This window comes from Lepus europaeus, chromosome 2, assembly GCF_033115175.1.
Source record: "Lepus europaeus isolate LE1 chromosome 2, mLepTim1.pri, whole genome shotgun sequence".
NCBI classification, from domain to species: domain Eukaryota; kingdom Metazoa; phylum Chordata; class Mammalia; order Lagomorpha; family Leporidae; genus Lepus; species Lepus europaeus.
In genome coordinates, this window is record NC_084828.1 from 147,138,432 (window position 1) to 147,162,336 (window position 23,905).

At 53.0% G+C, this 23,905-nt stretch overlaps 1 protein-coding gene across 1 annotated transcript in view; it reads left to right on the plus strand.

The window, feature by feature from the left end:
- KY (kyphoscoliosis peptidase) overlaps positions 1-23,905 on the plus strand; it is a 41,573-nt gene that overhangs the window by 14,918 nt on the left and 2,750 nt on the right. Inside the window, exons 4-10 of the mRNA XM_062178961.1 lie at positions 4,442-4,519; positions 6,109-6,171; positions 7,958-8,040; positions 12,716-12,824; positions 14,069-14,186; positions 21,396-21,584; positions 22,970-23,160. Coding sequence (XP_062034945.1) covers positions 4,442-4,519; positions 6,109-6,171; positions 7,958-8,040; positions 12,716-12,824; positions 14,069-14,186; positions 21,396-21,584; positions 22,970-23,160 — 831 coding nt within the window. The remainder of the gene's footprint in view (positions 1-4,441; positions 4,520-6,108; positions 6,172-7,957; positions 8,041-12,715; positions 12,825-14,068; positions 14,187-21,395; positions 21,585-22,969; positions 23,161-23,905) is intronic.

Consider the following 23,905-nt stretch of genomic DNA (forward strand, 5'->3'; position numbering starts at 1 on the left):
AACTTGTTCTCAATCTTAGAACCCCTGCCATTTCCACAGTTAAATATGCTATAGGCTGTACCTTCTGGAAGATGCTGTTTTTTAGATCGAGAAAATCCCCTTGTATTCCTAACCTGTTGAAAGACTTCATCAATAATGGACGGTAAATTTTGTCAACTGTGATTTCTGAGTCCATTGATGCTATCCTATGGTTTTTCTTGTTTAACTTTTTAATATAGTAGTTACCAATTTTAAATGTCAAAGCTAGTTAATTGAGTTTTAAACATTTAACCAGTTTTCTATCCTCAAATTAACATTTAACCAGTTTTCTATCCTCAAATTAAACCACACATGGTTGTAGTATATTATTCTTTATTGCTGGATTTAATTTTAGTTTTTTTGACAGGCAGAGTTAGACAGTGAGAGAGAGAGAGACAGAGAGAAAGGTCTTCCGTTGGTTCACCCCCGAAATGGCCGCTACGGCCAGCGTGTTGTGCCAATCCGAAACCAGGAGCCAGGTGCTTCCTCCTGGTCTCCCGTGCGGGTGCAGGGCCCAAGCACTTGGGCCATCCTCCACTGTTTTCCCAGGCCACAGCAGAGAGCTGGACTGGAAGAGGAGCAACCGGGACAGAATTTAGCGCCCCAACTGGGACCAGAACCCAGTGTGCCAGTGCTGCAGGCGGAGAATTAGCCTAGTGAGCCATGGCGCTGACCTGGACTTAATTTTATATACCAATGAGGTTGCTTGTGTTTATGTTTGCAAGGGATATTATAGTGTTCTTTTCTTATGCTGTCTTTATTTGATTTTGTTATCAAATTCATGTTACTCCCATAAAATGAGTTGTGAAGTTATTCGTTCTTCTATTTTCTGAACGATCATGTTAGAATCTACAAACAAGACCATCTAGGCCTTGCTTTTTTATTTATTTTTTATTTAATTTTTGGAAGGTATTAAATTGCAAGTCTAATTATAAATATATATATATAGTATGAATATTCAGATTATCTACTTCTTGGATGAGTTTTTATGAAATATTGTGACTGTAAAGGAATCGGTCTGTTTCATCTAAGTTGTGAAATTAGTATGTATCAAGGTTTTTGCAGCATTATCTTACCATTATTTTAACATATCTGAAGGTTTGTAATGACACCCCCCATTTCAATTCTGATGTCGTTGTCTGGACTTCTGATCTGTGAATTATCTCTTTTATTGTAGTTCACGGTAACTGGAGCATCATAGGTTTTATTGATCTTTTCAAAGAACCCGTTTTCTGTTTCATTGATTTTTTTTCTGTATTATTATCATTTTAACTTCACTAACTTATTCTCTTTCTCATTTCCTACCTTCTGTTTCCCTTGCATTTAATTTTCTATTATTTCTCAGCCTTCTAAGGTGGAAGCTTAGGTTACTGATTTTCGACCTTTCTTCTTTCTAAAACGTTCATGAATAGATTTTCCCTGAAGCACTGCTTGGCTTCTTGGCAAACACACTGATGCTGAGTTTCCTTTTCACTGAGTTTGTGTATTTTCTGATTCTCTTCAGACTTCCTTGACCCATGGATTATTTGGAAATATGTCACTTAATTTTCATGTGTTTGGAGATTTTCCTAGTTTAATTTCTCAGTTTTCACTGCAAGTTTAATCAAATTGGGGCCAGAGAACAACTTGGCATGATTTCCTATCTTATAAGCTTTTTATGATCCAGTGTACAATTCATCTTGATAAATATTCCATGGATGCTTGAACAGAATGCATGGTCTGTGGTGACTTCTTGCAGAATTGCATAAACAGCACAGAAAGTCTGTTAGTTGTTGATGTGGCTCGGTTCCTCTAAGCTTGATGATTTTCTTTCCATTGGTTCTCGCAATCACTGAGAGAACAGTGTGGACGTCTCCCTGTGTAATTGTAGATCTGGCCGTTCCTCCTTTCAGTTCTATGGTTTTGTTTTACATGTTTCCAATTTTTGTTGTTATGTGCATACAGATTTAAAGTTGTTCTGACTTCTTGGCAAACTGACTCTCTCACCATTTTTTAAAGATCCTCTAGCCCTAGTATTTCCTTGCTCTGAAGTCTGCTCTGTCTGAGACCAGTAAAGCTACTCTAGCTTTCTTATCTTTTTTTTTTTTACTTTTAACCAATCGATTTCACAATGGTAAAGTCAGATACTTGGAAACAGAATATAATTCCATCTAATTTATCACTTCTGGTGATCTCTGTTTTTTAACTAGCAAGTTTAGACCATTTACATTTAATGATACATTTGAATTTAAGCCTTCTGCTTTAGTGTTTTCTATTTTCCCATGTCTCCTCTTTCCTGCTTTCTTTATTATTTTTGTATCTTTCAGAATTACATTTATTATTTTGTTTTTACTATATCTATTTGAATGGATCTTTTTATATATATTAAAATGTATATACTCAGCTTTTCACAAATTAATTGTAATTGATGTTAACTTTTTAAGTAAAATGAGAAAACTTACCTCCATATGGGAACACTTACTGTCCCGTTTTATGTGCACTGTCATGTGTCTTACATCTATCTAGGATTAAATCTATTCAGACAATGTTACAGCTTTTTATCCTCATTCATTTTTGAAGAACTTAAGAGAAGCCTAGAATAACATATTTACCCAGATGTTTACTATTTCTGTTTGTCCTGGGAGTTTCCCTCTTGTACCATTTCCTTTCTGTCTGATAAGCTTCCATTCTTGTCTCCTTTGGACCAAGTCTGTTGATAACAAATTTCCTCATTTTTACTTTAGCTAAGGATGGCTTCATTTTGCCTTCATTTGAATGATACTTCACTGGATTTGGAATTCTGTTTTGACAGTCCACTTCTTTCAGCACTCTGAAAATGTTGTTCTACTTCCTTCTGACCTGATTTCTGATGAGAAATCTGTAGCAATTCTATACAGAATGTGACACTTTTCACTGGCTACTTTCAGGATTTTTTTTCTTCATCTTCAAACAGTTCAGCTATAACGTGTCTGGTCTTGGAATTTCTTGTGTTTGTCCTGTTTGGGATTCACTGAGCATCTTAAATCTGCAAGTTTGCCTTTGCACCACATTATTTCCCATCTCATTCTGAGATAGTGGCGTGAGTGATAGGTTTCAGGATCGTCGTACAGATCCCTGAGGCTCTGTTCACTTTCGCTGCTGTTCATACTGACTGTTGACCTAGTCAAGTTCCCCGCCTTTTCCTGTCATGTCATTCTGCTCCTAAGCATCTTCAGAGGATTTGTTAAGCTGTCACATTTTCCAGTTCTTAAATCACCGTTGGTTTCTTCTCTGAATTCTGTTTCTTTGCTGGTGCCTTCTATCTTTCCATTTATTTTAAATCTGTTTACCTGCACCTTTTGAACCATGGTTATCATGGTTATTTTAAACTGTTTCCCTGATAATCCCAATTTCTGTGTCTGCATGGGGTTACTGTCTATTGATTGTCTTCTTTTTTCAAATTCGTTAATGTTCCCAGGTCTTCTTGTCTAAGTTGGGATTGTAGCCTCTGCAGAGTTATGCAGATTTGCCCTGCACGTGCACCATCCAGTGCCCAGCCTGGGACCTGGGCATTGGTCTACCCCATAGTTTAGTTTTTCAGAACTGTGCTGTGCTGCTCAGGGTGTGCATGCATGGCTCAGAGGTCACCAAGGAGTTCATCAGCTCCATGGAACTGCTCTTTTGAGCACCCTCCTGTCTGTGACCCACTTCCTGTTCTTCCAGCAAAAAAGGTAGTCTTCAGTTCCCTACCCCTGCCATGTGGCTCCCACTACTATTTCTGCCAATCAGCTGAAAAGAGGGAGGGAGAGAGAGAGAGAGAGAGACAAGGACAGAGACAGAGACAGAGACAGAATATGAGTATTTGCCTCCTCTCTTTTCGGATCATAGATTTTTCCAGTAGGAGGAAGTCTCAGATGCCTTCCTGACTGACACTACTACTGCTACTGCTGCCGACAGAATTTTCCAGGGATTGAGTCAGGAAATAACGGGGAAAATACAACAGAGGCTTTGCATCTCTCACTGACACTTAGGATTCCCGCCTCTCACTCTTCAAGCCAGAAGACAGGGTTTTCCTTGAGTGCTGTTTCTCTGCGCCAGGGAATGCCTGTGGGTTCGATCTGGGGGTTCCCGGGGGGGGGGCAGTGAGAGTGAACCCCCTGCCCCTTGGACAGTGCTTTAAATCCTAGCTTCCATCCCCAGTCTGCAGGGTCCGCAGATGCTGGCCGCACGCATTCTGCTCAGTGTTTGAGTTGCGACAGGGTGGAGGGTGCCTACTCCATCCTGCCTGCGCGTGGAAGCCACCAGCTTGCTGTGTTGTTTGGGGTCTTCTTAAACAAGAATTGCTTGCACATTGAAAAGGAAGCTCAAAACCAAACGGTGTCCTGTTGCTCGAGCCTCAGTCCTGGGGCAGCGCCCCCTCGCCCGGCAGCATCCTGCTGAGACTCTCGCCTCTTCTTCTCCGCAGGGACACAGCTGACCGTGGAGGTTCACCCTCGAGACGCCATGCCCCAGCTGCTCAAGAAGTTCTCCTTGGCTAAACTACGTACGTACAGGGCTGCTCAGGCCAGAGGGCGGGCAGGGAGGACTGAAGGTAGCCGGTAGCCCACATCCCAGCCCGGGCATCCTCAGAGGGCAGTGGGAAGGTGACGTGGGCTTGCACACCGGGGAAAGGCAGGTGCCTGGAGCTCCCACCTGGGAGACTCTCTTCTCCACACACAGCTACGCCCTGTCCCGGCAGCGCTGGAAGCTGGTGTGAGAAACACAGCAGAAGGCACAGTTCACTACCAAGTGTTGCTGCTGTTGGTCAACCGTTTGTTGACTGCTTAAAAAGTGGTGGGCATGGCGCTAAGGACTTGATGCTCATTAACTTTTTAATGCTTTGGTATATGTGAAAATCATCCCCACTCGGAGGTGAACAAGATGAGCCCAGGAGCAACTCTCGTCACCCATCCAGGAAGTGGGTACGCATGGAGCTTGACTCTGAAGCCTGGGCCCAGGACCACAGGTCTACCTGTGTCCACTTCTCGGGCCTCTCTCTGCAGCTGTCCACCTCTCAGCCACACGGGGCCTCACAAGCAGTGCAGGCCCCAGACCAGCGGAGGTGCCAGTCCTGCACACATCCACTCGGTGGGCCAGAGGCCCCTAAGGCTGCCTGGGTCCAGGGTTCTCAGCAGTCAGAATCTCAGCAAGGCATGGAGAGAGCAGCTCTGGCCGCGCGAGATGAGGTCACGCCTTAGCCATGTGACCTTGGGCAAGTGGCTCAGCCTCGCTGTCTGGGACTCGATCTCTTTGTAGACAGCGGGAAGTTAGCAAGCCTCCCTGTTCAGATGATCGAGGGGTTAAATGGGACGGGAAATAGAAACACAGACCAGGCATGGTAAGCACCCAATCAATGCCACTGCTTTGTCAGAGAATCCAGGTGACAACAGAACATAGGTTCAAGATGCAAGAGGGCCTCTGTCTCTCAGGATGGCCTGGGTGTAGCTGCACTCTTCACAGCTCTAAGTGGCCTCCGGGGCCAGAAGGCCACCTGCCTGGCACCCCACACCCCCACCCCGACCTCCACCTGGTTCCAGTGGGGACGCACACCTTCCTGACCTGGTTTCAAATCCCTTCCTTTTGCCCCTGGAGCCTAATACCTGTTGGTTACCGGTCTGCCTGAACAGTTCTGGACTCACACAATTCAGCTGCCCTTCAGCCATCCTGAAGAATAACTTGATGGTCACTTGATCTTTCTGGGGTTTGAGCTCCATGCAAACAGCCTTCCCTTCCCCTGTTTCCTTTTGTACCTGGGATCAGTTCTGACCTTGAGTGAGTGCACCTCTGGCTGTGCTCGGGCAGCAGGTGGACCCAGAGGAGGGCAGGAGCGCCAGCATCCAGGCGGGGCAATGGGTCAATCCAAAGCGCCAGAACCGGGGCACGTTCTGACTCTACATCCTCTCCCAGGCCCCAGGCTCCTTGTGCCCCATCAGGAAGTTCGTGGCCATTGCAGCGGAGATTCAGCGGTGGGTGGGGAGGCTGTGAAAGGAGAGTGAAGAGGAGGGGCTAGAAGCGCCATCGGACGCCATGGGAAGTGCTTGCATTTACGATGCTTCTGGAGTGTTTCTGCTTCTGACCTTTGGGGTGTTGCAGGTCTACAAGGCGATAAAAATGGAAACACCAGAGCCCGGCAGCCTGGAGGAAAAGATGCACACGGTAAGTTCCAGGGCCTTTTCCTGGGCCATTTCTGGGACGGTGTATTGGTTGACTCTCCTGGGCTAATCTCTATAGTCAATTGGCAGTGGCTTCCTAGGATACTGAACTAGAAGGCTGGGCCCACCTCTTGGTCAGGGGTGAAGAATGTTGTGATTGATTAGCAATGTCTGCCATGGACACAGGCAAAGAAGAAAAAAACTCATACTTTGATTAGCAATGTCTGCCATGGACACAGGTGGAGAGGGAGAAAGCTCATATACCTGATGTCATCACTAAGCTACCACATAAATCCCACCAACGACAAGACAGCCCATTATGGGAAACAGAATTCAGAATTATATTAACTCTAAATGGAATTCCAGATGTCTGTAAGGTAGGAGGCAAGTGAAAAAAAGCAGAGAGGGGAAAAAGAAGAAACACTGAGTTGGGCAACAGCGTAGGTTCAAATCCCATTTCTGCCCTCATTCACCCCCACCCCAGGCCTCAGTTTCCCTTCTGTAGCCCAGATGTCATCTAAGGCTTCATGCAGCTCAGCACTCCCTACTGTTTTGTTGCAAAATTAGAATAACTTAGTGCTGCTGTATGTTTTAAATATACAAAATCATGGATCTTATGTAACCTGCTTGGGAGTAGAGTTAATGAGGCATAATTCGTTGTGGGTGTTCGTAACGTCCAGATTTTGTAAAATGGAACCAAGAAAGGGGAAAACCAGAAGCAGAGTTTCCAATCCCATTTTAGAAACGCCATTCTTCCTCTCAACGGGGGCAGAGGAGGCCTCGTACGCAAATCTGTGCAAAGCAGAAACCAGTTCTGTGTGTGAGTCCAGTTCACACCCACGCAGCTCACCCTTGCTGGAGAGAGGCCAGAGCCGTGTTATGAGGAGAGAAGGGCTTTGATTGTGAGGAGCTCATCAGGGCCCGGGGCATTCCCCTGCCACCTTTGAAGGGCATGCTGGACTGCACTTGGATGACAGAGGACAGGGTCTGCCAGTGGCTGAGCCACGGTGCCCACCAATGTGGGCAGCGATGGCTGAGTGGGAGTCAGCATGACCCTGGGTGCCAGCAGTAGCTCAGAGGGAGTTCCTGTGCCCCAGAGGGAAGCCTGGGCAGCTACTGGCCTGGGCCAGCAACAACGTCAGTGTCAGCCTGGAATCTCCCTCTCTCCCCCTGTCTATGTCCAGTGAGCAGACTTCACCAAGGCCCAGTCTCTGGGCAGGAGGCCCCTTCTGAGATCCTGAGGCACAGCCTTCCCCAGGGGCTCCCAATTGGACCCCAGGCCCTGCTCACCAGGGCACTACCACCTCCTGCTGCCTTCCTTGGGAAACCCCAGTCTCCAGCTGGACATGGAGTCTGCTAACTCCCAGGGCAAGAGCGGAAGGCTGGCTGGGTCCAACACAGCTCACCCCCCACCCCAGGACCCAGACACCCAGCCCTGCCACACCCTCCTATGCCCAGAATGCTCTGTGGCACCTCCACCCCAGCACCTGGCCACGGCACTGCCCTTCTTGGGCTTGTCAGAGGCCAACAGCCTGGCCTGGACATGTCCCACAGGAATCTGCAGGAAGTTAAAGTTGGAGGGGCGAAGGAAGCGATTCTGTCTCGAGAATGCTTGGGAACCATGGCTTGACGCAGGCTAAGCCAGGGTCTTCAGAGCTGGCTCCACAGGGGCTGCTCACATTCCCTTTGGCGCTCCAAGGGGGACCTATCCAGGAGGAGTGGCCCTCGGGAAATGGTGAGGCCAGGCAAGTAAGGTCCCCACTGCTGACCCAGCCTCCCTGTGTTTCCAGCCTACCCCTGGGATCGGTCCAGCCTGAAGTCCATGACTCTGGACCTGCGGCAGTTTGAGAAACTGGACGCCTATGCCTCACAGGTAGGACAGCCAGCCCCTCTGATCAGGAGCCCCCACATGCACCCCAAGGTGGCTTGGAGGTCCCCAAAACAGGGTGGCAAAGCCCCTCCCCAGGCCTCTTGAAGGAATCCTGAGTCACACGGATGGATGCCCAGGAAGGCCTTTATCCAGCACGTGGTTGGGGGACAGAAGACTCCAGGCAGCAGGCCCCAACCCAGGACCAAAGGCCCTTCCATCCCCCAGGCCACCCAGCATCCCGATACCCCCAGACTACACACCCCTGTGGCCAGTCCAGCGCTGACCTCCCATGTCCCATTTGGGCATTGTTGCCAGCTCATGGAGAAAGGGAGGAATAGCAAATGGCCAGAGCCACCATGACCCATGGCCATGCTCAACCCTGGAGCTCATGAGCTGCCCACCAGGCGCTCTGCCTCCAGCCCTTGGCATGTCAGGGCAGAGTGGGGGGAGTCACAGCTGGAGCAGTGCAGCTACAGAGCCGAAATGACAGGGACACGAGAGGCATGGGGCCAGGCAGGAGCCTCAGCACGGAGAGGACCACATCGAGCACCAGGATGCTGAGGACCACATCGAGCGCCAGGATGCTGAGCCCTTTTGTGAAGGCAGAGTGAGCCACCGGGGGCCCTAAGCAATCTCAGCAGGATGCCCTGAGGCAGCCACACAGTGGGTACTTGTTTGTTAAGTAGGTGAATGGGTGAACAGGTGCACAGGTGCTCAGGTTACAGCTGAGACATCATCTGAGGATTTGCAGCTGTCCCAGCAGGAGGAGGCAGGACCTGGATTAGATGGGGATGCTGAAGACAGAGAGGACCAGAAAGAGCAATCCTGGGTGAAGGCGCTGGGCACAGACATGGCGGCCAGTGGGTGGGAGGTGCTCCAGGCGGCTGGAGTCAGTGGCGCAGGAAGGCACAGCAGTGTCCCAGCCTAAGGAGCAAGTTTGGGCTTGGTGAGTGTCTGTGGAGTGTGATGGGCTCCAGGGTCCTGACACACCTGTTAGGAATGCCCACTGGGAACACTGACCTGGAGTCATCAGACTTAGTTATGAGCAGGAGCCCTAAAAATGAGTGCTGTCGGGGAGGGCAGGGGGAGTCCAGAAGGCGTGGAGCCATCCCAGGGGCTGGGCAAGGCCAGCACGACTGGAGAGGGGCCAGTGGCCTCCTGGAGGTCAGGGCACAAGTGGCTGGTAGTGATCACAAGATAGGGTCCTGGAGCTCCATCGTGGGTGGAGGAACAGTGCCACGTGGACAGCAAGGCCGGGGTGCCCTCGAGGTGGAGGGGGAGGGAGGCGTAGGCACCTGTTGCAGGAGTGAATGTGCAGTGCCCTTGCTTCTCTAGAATGGTTGCAGGTGGGCAGGGCTGCCTTGTCAGCACCTGCAGCCCCGCTTCCTCCTCCTCAAGGCCCCTGCAAGAAGTGTGAATGTGTGGTTCTTGTGGTTGTTGTTACAATGTACTCTTAGGAGCCTGATTTGTTACTATAGTGAAATAGCTGAGGCTGGGCACTTAGAAAGGAAAGAGGCTCACTTAGCTCACACTTGTGGAAGCTGAAAGTCCAAGACCAAGCAGCCCCGATTGTTTGGCTTCTGGTGAGGGCTCAGTGGCAGGTGGCATCATGACGGGAGTGCATGCTAGAGGGAGAGAGCCCATGGTGAGAGAGATCCAGGGGTCAGGCTGGAGCTTCGATAACACCTTGCTCTCGAAGGAGAGAACTCAGTCCCGGAGGCCAGCATTCCCTGCTGAGGGCCGGCCACCCAACGATCTAAGTACCTCCCACAAGACCCCCCTCTTCAGGGGTCCATCACCTCCCACATCACCACACCAGGCACCAAGCTTCCAACACCCCTGGGCACAGACCACCTGCAAACCCTAGCATGTAGTACAATATGTGTAACATGAAATGTGCCGTTTTTGTTTTCAAGTGCAAGCTCGCTGACACTGATTACAGTCCCAATGCTGTGCAAACATCACCACTTTTCCAAAACCACTTGCTCACCGAGAAACTCCACACCCGTGAAGCAACCCCTGGTAACCTCTACTTGCCTCTATGGATTTGCCTATGCTAGGCATTGCATTTCAGTAAAATCACACAGTCCTTTTTTAAAAAGATTTATTTGAAAGAGTTATATAGAGAGAGGAGGAGAGGCAGAGAGAGAGAGGTCTTCCATCCACTGGTTCACTCCCCAATTAGCCGCAACTGTCGGAGCTGTGCCAATCTGAAGCCAGGAGCCAGGAGCTTCTTCTGGGTCTCCCACATGGGTGCAGGGGCCCAAGCACTTGGGCCATCTTCTACTGCTTTCCCAGGCCATAGCAGAGATCCGATTGGAAGTGGAGCTGCTGGGACTTGAACTGCTGCCCATATGGGATTCCAGCACTGCAGGCCGCGGCTTTACCCATTACACCACAGCACCGGCTCAATGTCCTTTCGTGTCTGTGTTATTTCACTCAGCATGTTTTCAAGGTTCATCTGTGCTATGGCATGTACAGAATGAAGTTCTTTCTTTTTTCTCACTGAATAGCATCCCATTGTATGTATATAACACATTTGCCTTGTTCACCCCTATGTGGATGGACTGTCAGCCTATTCCCTCCTCTACACGTGGCCAGTACTGCTGCAGTGAACACTGGCAGCAAGGGTCTTCTCAGGTCTCTGTGTCCAGGTACTGGAGGTCTATACCTTGGAGTGGACTCACTGGGTCATGTGGCAATTCCACATTTAACTTTTGAGGAGCCATCCAAGTATTGTCCATGGCACCCGCACCATTTTATATTCTCACCATCAGTGTGCAAAGGTTCCAGTTTCTCTACATTCATGCTGATACTTGTTACTTTCTGGTTTTATTTTTGAATGTCCATCGTAGTGCACATGAAGTGGTGTCTCATTTTGGTTTTGATTTGTATTTCCCTTGTGACTAATGAAGTTGAGCATTTTTCATGGCTTGTTAGCTATTTGTGTATCTTCTCACTGGAGAAATGACTATTCAAGTCATTTGCCCATTTTTAATTGATTGTCTTGTTTAAAGTTGTAGAAGTTCTTTGTATATTCTGAATATGAAACCCTTATCTGGCCGGTGCCGTGGCTTAGCAGGCTAATCCTCCGCCTTGCGGCGCCGGCACACCGGGTTCTAGTCCCGGTGGGGCGCCGGATTCTATCCCGGTTGCCCCTCTTCCAGGCCAGCTCTCTGCTGTGGCCCGGGAAGGCAGTGGAGGATGGCCCAAGTGCTTGGGCCCTGCACCCACATGGGAGACCAGGAGAAGCACCTGGCTCCTGACTTCAGATCAGCACAATGCGCCGTCCGCAGCAGCCATTGGAGGGTGAACCAACAGCAAAAAGGAAGACCTTTCTCTCTGTCTCTCTCTCACTATCCACTCTGCCTGTCAAAAAAAAAGAAAAAAGAAAAAAGAAACCCTTATCAGCTATATGATTTGCAATGTTTTCTCTCACTCTATAAGTTGTCTTTTTTCCTTCTTATCCTTAATATTCTTTCATGTACAGGAATTTTTTATTTTAGTGAACACCACTCTATTTTTTTCTTTTGTTTTCATGCCATTGGCATCACATCTAAAAATCCATTACCAAAGACAAGGTCATGAAGATTTTCTCCTCTCTCTCTCTCTCTCTCTCTCTCTCTCTATCTCTATCTCTCTCTCTCTCTCTAAGAGGCAGACACACAGAGAGAGTGAGCTTGCAGACACAGAGAGTGAGCTTCCATCCACTGGTTCATTCCCCAATGGCCTGTGTGAGGCTAAGCATTGCTGGATCCAGGAGCTAGGGACTCAGTCTAGGTCTCCCATGTAAGTGGCAATAACTCAACTACTGGAGTCATCACCTGCTGCTCCCAGGGTCTGCACTAGCAGGAAGCTGGAACAGGGAGCCAGAGCAGGGACTTGAACCTACTTACTCAGAATTGGGACCCAGACATCTTAAATCTTGTGTCTTAATTGCTCAGCTAAACACATGACCCCTGTCCGGGAGTTTCAGCTCATTGATCCATTTTGAGTTGATTTTTGTATATAGTATAAGAACGAGGCCCAACTTCCTTCTGCGTGTGGAAGTCCAGTTGTTCCAGCATCATTTGTTAGGAAGATCATCCTTTCTCAAAGAAGGGACCTGGCACCCTGTCAAACCTCATTTGGCCATAGTTGTATGGGTTTACTTATGGGCTCCCAGTTCTGTCCCATTGCTCTAGATGATCCTTTTGCAAGTCCTAAACTCTTTTGAAGTGTGAGCTTCTCGCCTTTACTCTCCTTTTTTCAAAATCGCTGTAACAATTTATAGCCCCTTGTCATTCCGTGTGAATTGGAGGTCTGGCTTTTCCATGTCAACAACAACAATAACAACAAAATGCAGTTGGAGTTTTGAGACAGTCTGAGTTAAATCTGTAAACTTTTTGAGCTGGGACTGATCATGACTAGGGGCTGCCACAGCCGCCCACATGCCCACCCGGCTGGCCCCACCCAGGATGTGCACAGAAAAGCTGTGGGAGCTCTCAGCCCAGGATTCAAAGCATCAGCACCACCCACCCTGTCCATCTCCACCGCTTTGCCCTCGGAGCCTCTGTTCCCTTTGTCTCTGCTCCAGCTCCTCTGCCTGGAGGAAGAACAGGACCGGCCGCCGGTGCCTGGTGTGAGGCGCCCCCAGTCTCCCCTGTCCTGATGCCAGTACACCCTTCCTGCTCCCCAGGTGACGGTCAAGAGCGGGCTGGACGAGCTGGTGTGTGACCTGCTGCAGGAGGCCCCCAGTGACCTGGAAAGGGTCCGTGCCATCTGGATCTGGATCTGCCACCACATAGGTAGGCCCTAGCACCCCTCGAACCCACCCCACAGGCCCCTGCTCCCATCTCATCAACAGGGTGTGCCCAGGGAGTCAGAAGGTGGGAGGGAGGGGGCTCCCACGTGGCTGAGTGGAGGAAAGACTGATGGAAGCAGGGTGACCCTTACTGTGTGCTAACAGTCTCCAGGAAGATCAGCTGGGGGAAGGGGAGGCCTGTGTGGCCCTCTGCTCACGGCCAAATCCAGGGCTGAGACCTCCTGCCAGAGGCAGTCCTAGCATCCAGGAAAGCTGCTGCATGGAGCCCAGAACCCAGGACCACATGGCCAGAACCCAGCCAGAGAGTCAGTCATCCCCATCCAGGAACCCGTCTCCAGGGTTCTCGGAGCCAGCGCAGGTGCCCATGGCTGCACACAGGACAGCTGGGACCTTCCCAGGGTCAAACCGGCTGCAGTGCGGGCTGCTAAGCAGCGGCTGCCCCTTGCCGAGTCGTGCAAACACAGATGCGCGCTGGAGGGGCCAGGTCGTGGGGCGCTCTTCCTGTCCTCTGACCTGAAGCCTTCCCAGCCTGCTGCCACCGGGCTTTTCCTCCGTCCTCGCTCCACCAGGGACACAGTCTAGAGCATGTGCTCCTCTGACACAGGCAGATCAAAGCAGGGGCTCAGGGCTCACCCCTCCAACACTGGCTGGGCCTCAGAGGGACAGGATCAGAAATAGGACACTTGCTATGGCTTTGGGTACTGCTGCTAGCCCCATGGCGACATGCACACCCGTGTGCGTGCACACACACATACATGCACACACACGCACACAGCTCCTTTGGGCCCATAGCGGCCACGCTGACTCAGCCCTGTTCCCCTCACTTGCATGCCCTTGTCAGGGGCTTCTCTACCTGGGGGCAAGCCTCACCTGCAGCTCCAGGCACCCTATGGGGCCACACGAGGCCTCAGATGAGGGGGGTCCCCGATACCCTGCAGGCTATGTGGTGGGAGCAAGTGGGCAGTGGCCCCACCCCTGGCGCTGTCAGTGTCCTTCCCCTCCCAGCCCCTCCTCACAGGCGTGGGGAACCAAGTGCTCTCCCTTTTGTCACCTCAGAGAAGGTGACAGCTCCCAGATCTGCCTCGGGCTGGGGTTCTGCTTCCATTCTGCCCACCCTGGTTCCCAGGTGCCCAGGGTGCAGAGACAGCGCCCCGGGGAGTGGAGCCTGCTCTGGCCTCCGTGCCGGTCTCGGGCCCTGGGTCCTCACGGCCCCGAATCCCCCTGCAGAGTATGACATGGAGGCTGCCCAGGAGAAGGACCGCCAAGCCTTCAAGCCCACCGACATCCTGCGGACCCAGAAGACCAACTGCGACGGCTACGCCGGTCTCTTCGAGAGAATGTGCAGGTAGGCAAGGCGCAGGGAGAGCGGGAGCCACCTGCCGTTCTGGCACCCCCTTCCAAAGCAGCAAGCGTCCTGGCCGCACTCCGGCCTTGCTCTGCGGCTTGTACAGACCTTGCCCTGGAATCCAGTGAATCCGGGAAAGGTCAATTTCCCCCTTCCCGCCGCCAGCACCACTGACTTTTTACCATCTGTCGGCATTAGCATAATGGCAGATGAATGCAGAGATAATTTGGTTATAAAAGGCCCTTTCTCTGCCTTCTCCAGTCTCTGTGCAGCTGAAGGTTAAGAGAATGGCAGGCCCAGGAATAGGACAGTGGCTGCTGGTGCCCAGGGACCGGGGAAGGCCATCCTGGGGCTGGCACCGGGCCTCTCCTTGGGGGAGCGGAAGTCCCACCTGCGAGGCTGTGCACCAGGCTCAGGCTCTGCTTCGAGTGCTCTGGGAGTGAGCATATGGCCAGGTGGCTGCACTGGGCGACAGCTCTGGCCTGGATGGGTGAAGTGGCCGTGGCACAAGGGCAGGGGGAGCCCCCACGGGCCCCACGGGCCCGCAGTTTCTGGTGCCCCCTCTCTGAAGTCTGCTGAGGTCTCCTGGTGGTCACAGAGAGCCCCCTTTGCAGGGGTGGCCGACAGCTGCTGTGCACCTGCAGGCCTCCGCCTGGTGCTCTTCTCCGGCCACCAGGGATGCAGGTGGGGACCCATCATGACGTGCACCACCAACACCCACCTGCAGCCCACAGGCAGCCCTGTTTCTGGCCCGGACGGCATCCCGGCCACCGCCATCCGTTCCTCCAGAGCAGCCCTCCCCACCCCGCACAGTCCCACTCTGCCTCCACACCCAGACCTGCTACCCCGCCTGCCTTCAGGTCTCTCCAGAGCCTGGATCCTCACCAGCCCCTGGCTCCCCTGGCCCTGGGTTCCTGAACCCCACTAAGGGCTCATCCTGTCCTGAGAAGTCCTCCCGCAATGTGACCTCGGCCGAGTGCCCTGCATCCCAGAGCCCCGCCCACCTCCCTGCCCCTGCCAGGCCCCGCCCCCAGCCCTGCCACCCTCTCCTCTCCTGATGTCCTCAGCTCACCTTGCCTACCAGCTCAGGCGCTGCCTGCTTTCATTTCATAACTGTTTTAAATGTAAAAATACTTGTGCATTGTACATGAGTCATAACAATGTTCAAAAGCAAAGGCGAGAGAATTGGGTGACTGGGAATCCCAGCGCTGAGCAAATGCTGTTAATGCGGGGTCACGTCCTCTCCAGACTTGGCTCCGTGCTCGCAGGCCAGGCACCCTGCTCAGTTCTTCGTGGACATCTCAACGTCCGCCCATGTCTTTATGTCGTCAGCAGCCCCTCTGCCCGGCTTCTCTACGCGTGCCCATCTCAGCGCCCTCACACCGTAGGCCTGGAATAGCTGTTCCCAGAATGGCCGGCAATGGCAGGGTGTCCCTCGAAGACTTGTGTGAAGTGGGCCTTATTCTCTTTGTTATCTATTTAAGCGACAGATAGGGAAGGAGAGCTCCTATCTGCTGCTTTCCCAAATGCCCCAGGCAGCCAGGCTGGGCCAGACCAATTCAGGTCCCTCGTGGAGGTGGCAGGAACCCAGTTACCTGAGCCAAAAGCCAGAGCTGGAGACTGAACCCAAGGTACTCCCATGTAAGCTACGCGTGTCTCAACTGCGAGGCCCAAAGCCCGCCCCTTATTGTCACTTAAATCATGAACAACTCTCAGTCTGTTTTGGGCTCTGTGTATGCCTGGGACCTTTCAAACATAATTACTTCCGTGTGAATTTACAAATTTGGAAACACTTTGTTTTTTTCTTAAGTAGTAAGATATATTCTGCATGTAGTATGTGCTTTCTAGTATGCTATGGAAGGAGTGTCAGATTTTTTTTAAAGATTTATTTTATTTACTTGAAAGTCAGAGTTACACAGAGAGAGAACAGAGACAGAGAGAGGACGGGGGTTGGGGGGGAGGTCTTCCATCCACTGGTTCACTCCGATGGCCAAAAATGGCAGAAGCTGGGCTAATCGAAAGCCAGGAGCCAGGAGCCTCTCCCGGGTCTCCCACGCAGGTGCAGGGGCCCAAGCACTTGGGCCATCTTCTACTGCTTTCTCAGGCCATGGCAGAGAGCTGGATCAGAAGCAGAGCAGCCGGGTCTCGAACCAGCGCCCATATGGGATGCCGGCACTGCAGGCGGCGGCTTTACCCGCTATGTCACAGCGCTGGCCCCTTAAAGGAGTGTCAGATTTAAAACCAGGAAGGACTTGGGTTCCAGGCTTTACTTCACCACACGATAGTTTTGTTTGTTCTTTGTGGAAAGGCATTTGACTTCTCAGAGCCTGAATTTTCTCAGCTGCACGTTTGGCACTGAATTGCCTGCTTAGCAAGACTGTGCAATGAACGAGAACATGCAGTTCGGAGTTTGCACACCTGACCTTGGAGTTGCTGTTGTTAACTTTTCCTGTCTTTCTTGAGCATTAGGGATTTTTTTTTATTCTTTTGCTCTGTGGAGCCTCCCTCCAGACTGCACCGACCCACACAGACTGAGAAAATTGACACTTGCCTTTAGTGTAGCTGTCGGCTTCCCCGCCTGGTGCAGGTGCCTCACGGTGGCACCGTATTCTGGCCTGCAGCTGATCATTAAAAACCATCCCAGCGTTTCGCATCATGTAAGGTTCGTTGCAGCCCGCACAATTCCTCACGCCGCCCGGGGTGTGCAGCAACAGCTCACAGCTCCCTGTACCACTTCATCTCATTTAATTTTGCTTTAGAGATCAGTAACCTCCCCTCACCTTAAAATAACTGCCAGAGGTTTAGCAAATTCATTAGCTACTTCCTTAATAATCGAAGACGTGCAATCTGCACTCGCTGATTTATGCCTGCTTCGTTGTCAGGGTGGCCTCTCAGCAAGAGTTGTGCCCACGCGGCCATCATTACTTCCTGCCGGCCTGCCGGCTCCGCCTCCTCGCTGCAGACTGATTTAATCAAGTCGTTGGGTGGGGAATTCAGGGGTTTTCACGGCACCGCTCGTTCCCTCGCTGTCTTCCCCATGTTGCCGATGTGGGGTTTCTGGGAGTGCTGTCGCTCGTCACTGCTGTCCCGCGTCTCTCTGATTTTCCATCACCAGGTGTTAATGTCCCTCTGCTTGCCTGGGCTGCCCAGAGCCGTCAGTCTTTCTGCCCAATTTCCCAGCAGGGGCCACGCTTTAAATCCCCGCCCCGACTCGGCCTCCAGTCGCTCCCCTCCCCCTTTTCTCGTGATGGCTCCACGCTGCCAGCCAGCACATTGCCCAGAGACTTTAGACCAAGCCCGGAGCCTCCTCCCGGTCCGGGGCTCTGATGCAGAGGCAGCTGGTTGGCCTCAGCTGGTTGTCGGTCAGTTTTCCATGAATGCTGTGCTGTCACAGAGCACGGGCAGGCACCTGCCAGTCAGATGGCTGCTCCCGGTCAGCACGATGTCCCCAGTAGTCCTGAAGCATTGCTTGGTTCCAAGTGCCCAAAAAGGGTGGGGGTGACCAACGAGCCTCCTGGGAGGTACAGATTCTTTGGATGACCCTACATTGTCACCTAATCTGACTTCATCACATGGGCCCCTGAAACCGACATCTGAATGCCCCATCCTCGTTAATAGAAAGGCACTTCAAAAAATTTGTGGGAAAATGAAATGTAAAGATGGATGTAGGCAGGGGCATTGGTGTAGTGGTTAAGACATTGCTTGGAACACCTGCATTCCACATCAGAGTGCCCGGATTTGAGACTTGATCCTGCTCCCATGTCCAGCTTCTTGCTAATGGACACCCTGGGAGGCAGCTGGTGGATGACTCAAGTGCTTGGGTTCCTGCCACCCGTGTAAGAGACCCAGATTGAGTCCCTGGGCCCCTGGCCCAGTCCAGGCTGTGTACTGGCATTTGGAGAGTGAACCAGCAGAAGGGAGTGAGCGCTCCCTCTCTCTCTCTCTCTCTCTCTCTCTCTCTCTGCCTCTCAAATATATTTAAAAAAACAAAATATCAGTTTCAGTACAAAAAAATTTTGAAACCCATGCATAGTTTTTATATAGCATAGATTTCTACAAACTTCTAGAAAGCCCTGTCATTTGCCAAAGTGTGGTCTTAGCAACGATGGCTTACTTGGATTTCAATCTGTGTGCCACCCATGTTTATAGATTGAAACACAAGCCTGGTTCACACAGGGCTGGTTCAGCACAGAGACTCCCAGACTGTGCCTGGGTACAATGGCATCCTGCTGCTGCCCTGGCCATGCCTAGCTGTGGGTTTCAGGGCAGGGCAGCCTCTCTCGCCCAACCTCTGACTCCCCACCTGCTGGTGAGGCTGCGTGTGGGGCTTTGGAGTGAGAATAGGTTACTGTTACTGCCCTAGCCATAAAGCTGCTGTGAGAGAAGGGGAAAGGGAGCACCCCGCCCTGCAGCAATGTGAAGAGGTCGTGAAATTTACAAGAAGTCAAGCACACACATTGTGGAAGTTGCATCAGTTTGTCCTGGTGCGCTCTAGAGACCACAAATTTTCAACAATACTGCTTCATTGTCCCTCCTGCAGCTCTGGTTCCTCCTCCTTGGCTGGTTCCTCCCCCCACTTGGCTCAGACCCCCAGGGAATGGTCAGCTGAGTTGAGAGAACGCACTCTGTAGTCAGAGCCTGTTGCAAGGTGCACCTGCCTGTGCAGCGGTTCAGCCGCTCGCCGGCTGGGGCTTGGCCGCGTGCAGGCTTTAGAAGCTCCACACGGCTCCTATGATGGGGCCTGAACTATCTCAGCTGAAGTCTTGACCTGCTACCTACTTAATGCATAATAGCTAAGGACGCACCACACCAGCCAGGAACACAGAGATCTTTTCTAGACAATACGGACAACGCATTTCTGGAAGCACAGCAGTTTCAGGGACCCCCAGGGATACGAGGAAATGGAACTGCCTTTACTTGGCTACTAGCCCTGTTGGATCCCTCTCCGTGTGGCCACGCTGGGTGGCCGTGTGGTCCTTTGCAGCCCACAGCGCTTCCCTGGGCCCGGACACCTGCTGGAGAGGGGGCTGCAGCTTTCTCCGCATCCTCTAGGGTGCTCCAGGGAAGCCTGCTCGGGGTGCTCGCATCCATGCTCTTCTTCGTGGCTCGGGATGCAGGCAGGCCAGGAGCTGGGTTGGTGGCATTGAGCTGTCAAGACTGTCAGAACTGAACGTCAAGACTGCAGCCTGCGGCCATCCGGTGGATCTCCAAGGCTGCTATTTGGGGCTCTCGGACAGCTGGTCAGGGTCTTCAGGAGACCTGGAGATGGCTCTGGTCTCAGCCTCTGCAGTGCTCCTGCTGGCAAAGCCCATTCTTCCTCCTACGGTTTCCCGGGGCTTCAGATGTCCGCTGGCATTTTAGTGATGGCTCACGTGTCCCGTCCCCTTCAGAGCAGGAGCACACCTGCGGTGGCCACTGAGCCCTGCTTCCGGAAGAGGAGGTTGTATTTTGGCGTTGTCCTGGTCCACGGGGCGTGCAATCAGTGATCTGTTGATGACATGCAATGGCCGTGGGTCATCCTGCGCAGCAACCAGTGGCTGGACACGAAACTCCTACTTCTGCAGCCATTGTTGACACGTGCACCTTTCTTCCTCTTGCCCGGGCATCGTGCATTATTAACACCTAAATCTTGACATTCTGACTTCCTTTGTCTCAGTCATCTTGCACATGGCTGCCTGGTAACGAAAGATCCTTAGTCCCAGGTCAAGCAGGACATCAGCTTCGAGCTGACTGTACTCCTTCATCCTCTGTGGGTCCAGAGCATTCCCCACGGCCCTCCCAGCTTCTCCTCTACCTGACACAGTGAAACAGCCCCCAGACAGCATTCAACGCCACGCTTCCTCTTTGCTTCCATGAGCCCAGCTAAGTCGCACTGCAGGCGACCGTCAGAGCTGAGGGTTGAGCGCTAGTGTTCTGGCTCAGCCCAGGGCCTGCCCGCTGCAGCTCAGAGCAGGTCAAGGGCACATGCCCGCCACTCACTCCTTTCTTCTCCAGCCCTATCCAGGGTTGGGAGGATGCTCTCCTAGCTGCTCCCAACTTGGTTCTTCAGATCTTACCTCCACTTCACTCCCCAGTGGGAAGGCATCACCCTGGCTGCGACACGACTTCTCCCAGGAAGATGCTGAGACAGAGCTTGCGTGGGCGCCACTGTCCGATCCGGTGCCCACTCTAGTTCACCGTCACACCTGCAGGCCGGGTGAATGCTCAGTGCTTCCTTCCCTTGCTTGATCCAGAGCAGAGAACCAGTGGCAGGGGCCGTGTGCCCAGACACCCTCGGCTCTGCTGGGTCGGTCCACCTCAGTGCAGAACGAGGCATTCTCCAAATACTGAGATTCCCTGGGCTCCCGTCACCCCTCAGACTGGAAATTCATATGCATGATATTCTGGGCAGAAATGGAAAAGAATTTACTGAAGAATATAATGTTAAGTAGTAGTTATGGATTTTTCCAATCCTAAAACTCATAACCTTTATGAAAAATTATGAAAATATAGAGTTTAAAGAAGAAACATTAAGTCACCCAAATCCCATTCCCAGGCAGTAGGTGGCCTTTGTGCTGTGTCCCTCCTCCAACCCTGGATGCAAAAAGAATTGAAATTCATGCATAAAAGTGATTTTCAAAAGTTCACAGAGGGGCGGGGTGTCTAGCCTTGTAGCTAGGATACCAGTTAAGATTCCCGCACACCACACGGCAGAGCTTGGGTTTGAACATTGGCTCTGCTCCTGGTCCAGCTTCCTGCTGATGCTCAGCCCGGGAGGCAGCAGTGAGGGCTCGAAGTCCCTGGAGACCCGGATTGAGTTCCCAGCTCCTGGCTTTGACCTTGGTCCAGCCTCAGCTATTTCAGGCATTTGGTTTGAGTGGAGCAATGAATGGGAGCTCTCTCTCTGTGTCTGTCTATCGTGTGTCTGTCTGTCTGTCTCTCCCTGCCTCTCAAATAAATGATAGAGTCTTTTTTTTTAGGTTCATGCAAGTATGTACTATGAAAATGATGTGCATGGAATTCAAAATTTTTTTGCACCAAAATAAACTTACCTTTTAATTGTGTTTTTCTGTGAGCTTTTGGAATGCCCTCATGTACATGTGAGTAGGTGAGAGGCAGCAGAAAGGGGAGCCAGGAAGAACTAACAGACGGCAACATGCCTGGGGCCTGGGGCCACGGGACACTCAGGGATGAGGGCAGCTCCTTCTCAGCCCCCTGTCCCACCCCCAGGATCGCTGGCGTGCAGTGCATGACCGTGCCCGGCTACTCCAAGGGTTTCGGCTACCAGACCGGGCAGAGCTTCTCCGGGGAGTTTGATCACGCCTGGAATGCTGTGTACCTGGAAGGGAGGTGGCACCTGCTGGACAGCACCTGGGGCAGCGGCCTGGTGGACACCACCACCTCCAAGTTTACCTTCCTGTAAGTATGAGTCTCCGTGCTGCTGAGTGGTCTGGTTGGAGGGCCTGCGGAGGGCTGAGGCTGAAGGAGGCAGCCGGTGGAGAGGCCTGGTGAGTGGCCTGAATGCGCTGCGGGCTGTGCGGGCCCCGCCCCAGGCTCTGCCGTGAGCCAGCTCCAGGCCACCTGCAGAGCCCAGGCCTCTCAGTCACCTTCCCTTCCACTGATTGACTCTTCCTCCAACTCCCCATCCCTCCCTCCACCAAAGCACCAAGTGCCCCCAGCTCTGCCCGCAGGCCACATGTGAGGGAAGGCAGGAGGTGGCAGGAATCTGAGCTGCAGACAGACATGGGAAAGGGGGGCGGGGAGGGGTGGTGCAGCCCCCAGCAAGTCGCTTTAGATGTCATGGGCTCCCTTCGGGCTGCAGCCCATTGACTGTCTCCCTAGCAAAGACTCTAGAATTTTCTCCTACTGCTTCCTTCCCTGTGGTCTGAGCGGGAGCCCAGTGCGACTCTGAGGAAGGGGCTGGTTTGTGAGGAGTGTGTTGCTGGTGGTGCAGAGTCCCTGGGAGCCACAAGCCCCAGTCAGGCAGGGTGGCTGAGCCACAGGCCACCAAGGCATCTCTGTCCCCCAGGGCTCCGCCAGCCCTGGCCCTGCCTGGTGCCACGCCTAACGCTCTGGGTGGATCGGGATGTCCACCAGCTGCTCAGATTCCTTTTTATCCAGAGAACTGGGTGCCTCCTCTGGGAATTTTGCAGGTAGCAAAATTGTGCAAGTACAAGCCTCACGTGCACACACCCTACTCTCGGCTGTGTGTGTGTGTATGTGTGCTCACACACACCTGCTTCCCCTCCGATTCTCTGAAGTCGGCTCCCCACGGGCCGAGCCAAGTCCCCTCTGCCTCAGGACCTCAGTCTTCTCTGGACCCCATCGCTCACCTCCAGAGATCCAGCTCTGGGCTGGACCCCAGGGAGCAGGCCCACCCCGCAGAGCTGCCCAGGCAGAGAGGGATGGGGGTGGATGGAGGTGGCGAATTCTGATACTCTGCCACCCTGCCGGCCCACAACTCCACTGCCGGGCACCTGGCCTGCCAGTGACACTGCTGCTCCCTGCAGAGCTCTGCCTCTTCTCCTGGGGACACCCAAGGCTGCTCAGAGCAGGCCACAGTCTTGAGCCAGGAGCCTCTCAGGAAGAGCCCTGAGACGCTGCTGCAGCTCCTGTATCTGGAAGCAACCGCTGAGAACCCAGCACTAGAGATAGCACCTGCTCATATACGGGTATCAGCAGGAACCCTCGGCCAGAGCGAGCCCCAAGGATGCCCCTATGAGCCCTGCCCACCCCCACCCCCACCCCCACACACCTACCGCAGAGCTGGGTCACGGCTGCTGACCACCTTGTCCTCCACTCAGCTACAACGAGTTCTACTTCCTCACCCATCCCGCACTGTTCATTGAGGACCACTTCCCAGACAACAAGAACTGGCAGCTGCTGAAGCCCCCCCAGTCCCTGCGGCAGTTCGAGAACAACATGTACCACAAGAGCGAGTTCTACAACAAGGGCATGCTGAGCGCCCACCCGGACACCGCCGTCATCAGAACAGGTGACCGCGGGGCGGGCGGCCCCCCGAAAGCCCAGGTCACACTGGCAGGACAGAAGCCCGTCGCGCCTGCATCAGCCATGCAGGGGGTGTGTCAGGAGGGGCAGGTGCTTCCCGGGGGCCTGCAGCCTGGCCTCTTACCAGAGCCCCGCAGGTGGGTCCCTCTCAGCTCACGCTGCATGGGCAGTGCTGGCCCCACTCACACACAGCCTCCAGGCTCGGGGACCCACCGGAAGTTGTGGCCTGCTGTGGTCTCCCACATTCGTGGTGAGGACAGTGAGGCCCTGCAGCCCCAGGGTCTCACCAGCAAGGGGTCTTTCAGCACAGGTAGGGGCTGCTGCCAGGACCGAGTCAGGGAGTGAGTAGCCAGTCCAGTGTGTTCCAAATAGCAGGAGGACAGGGCAGTTGAGGACACAGGCAGCCTAGATGGGGGCTCCAGCAGCCTCAGGAGGGCAGGAGGCAGTCTGTCCCAGCCACATCCATGGAGCTGAGCCCAGCTATCTCTGACTGGCCCAGGCTGATGTTCGCTGCCACTTCCACCCGCACTGCGTGGGTCCAGGGTCCCAGGGTCCCAGGGTCTGACACTGGTCAGAGGGCTCACAGAGGAGCTTTCTCCAACAGATCTTCTGTGAGTGCCAGCACCCGGCCCAAGGTGGGCCGGCAGCCTGGGCACACTGCAGGGCTCAGAGAGGCGGGCGGGACATTCGCACCTGCCCCAGGGAGCCCCGTGTGAACAGGCAGCCTGAGC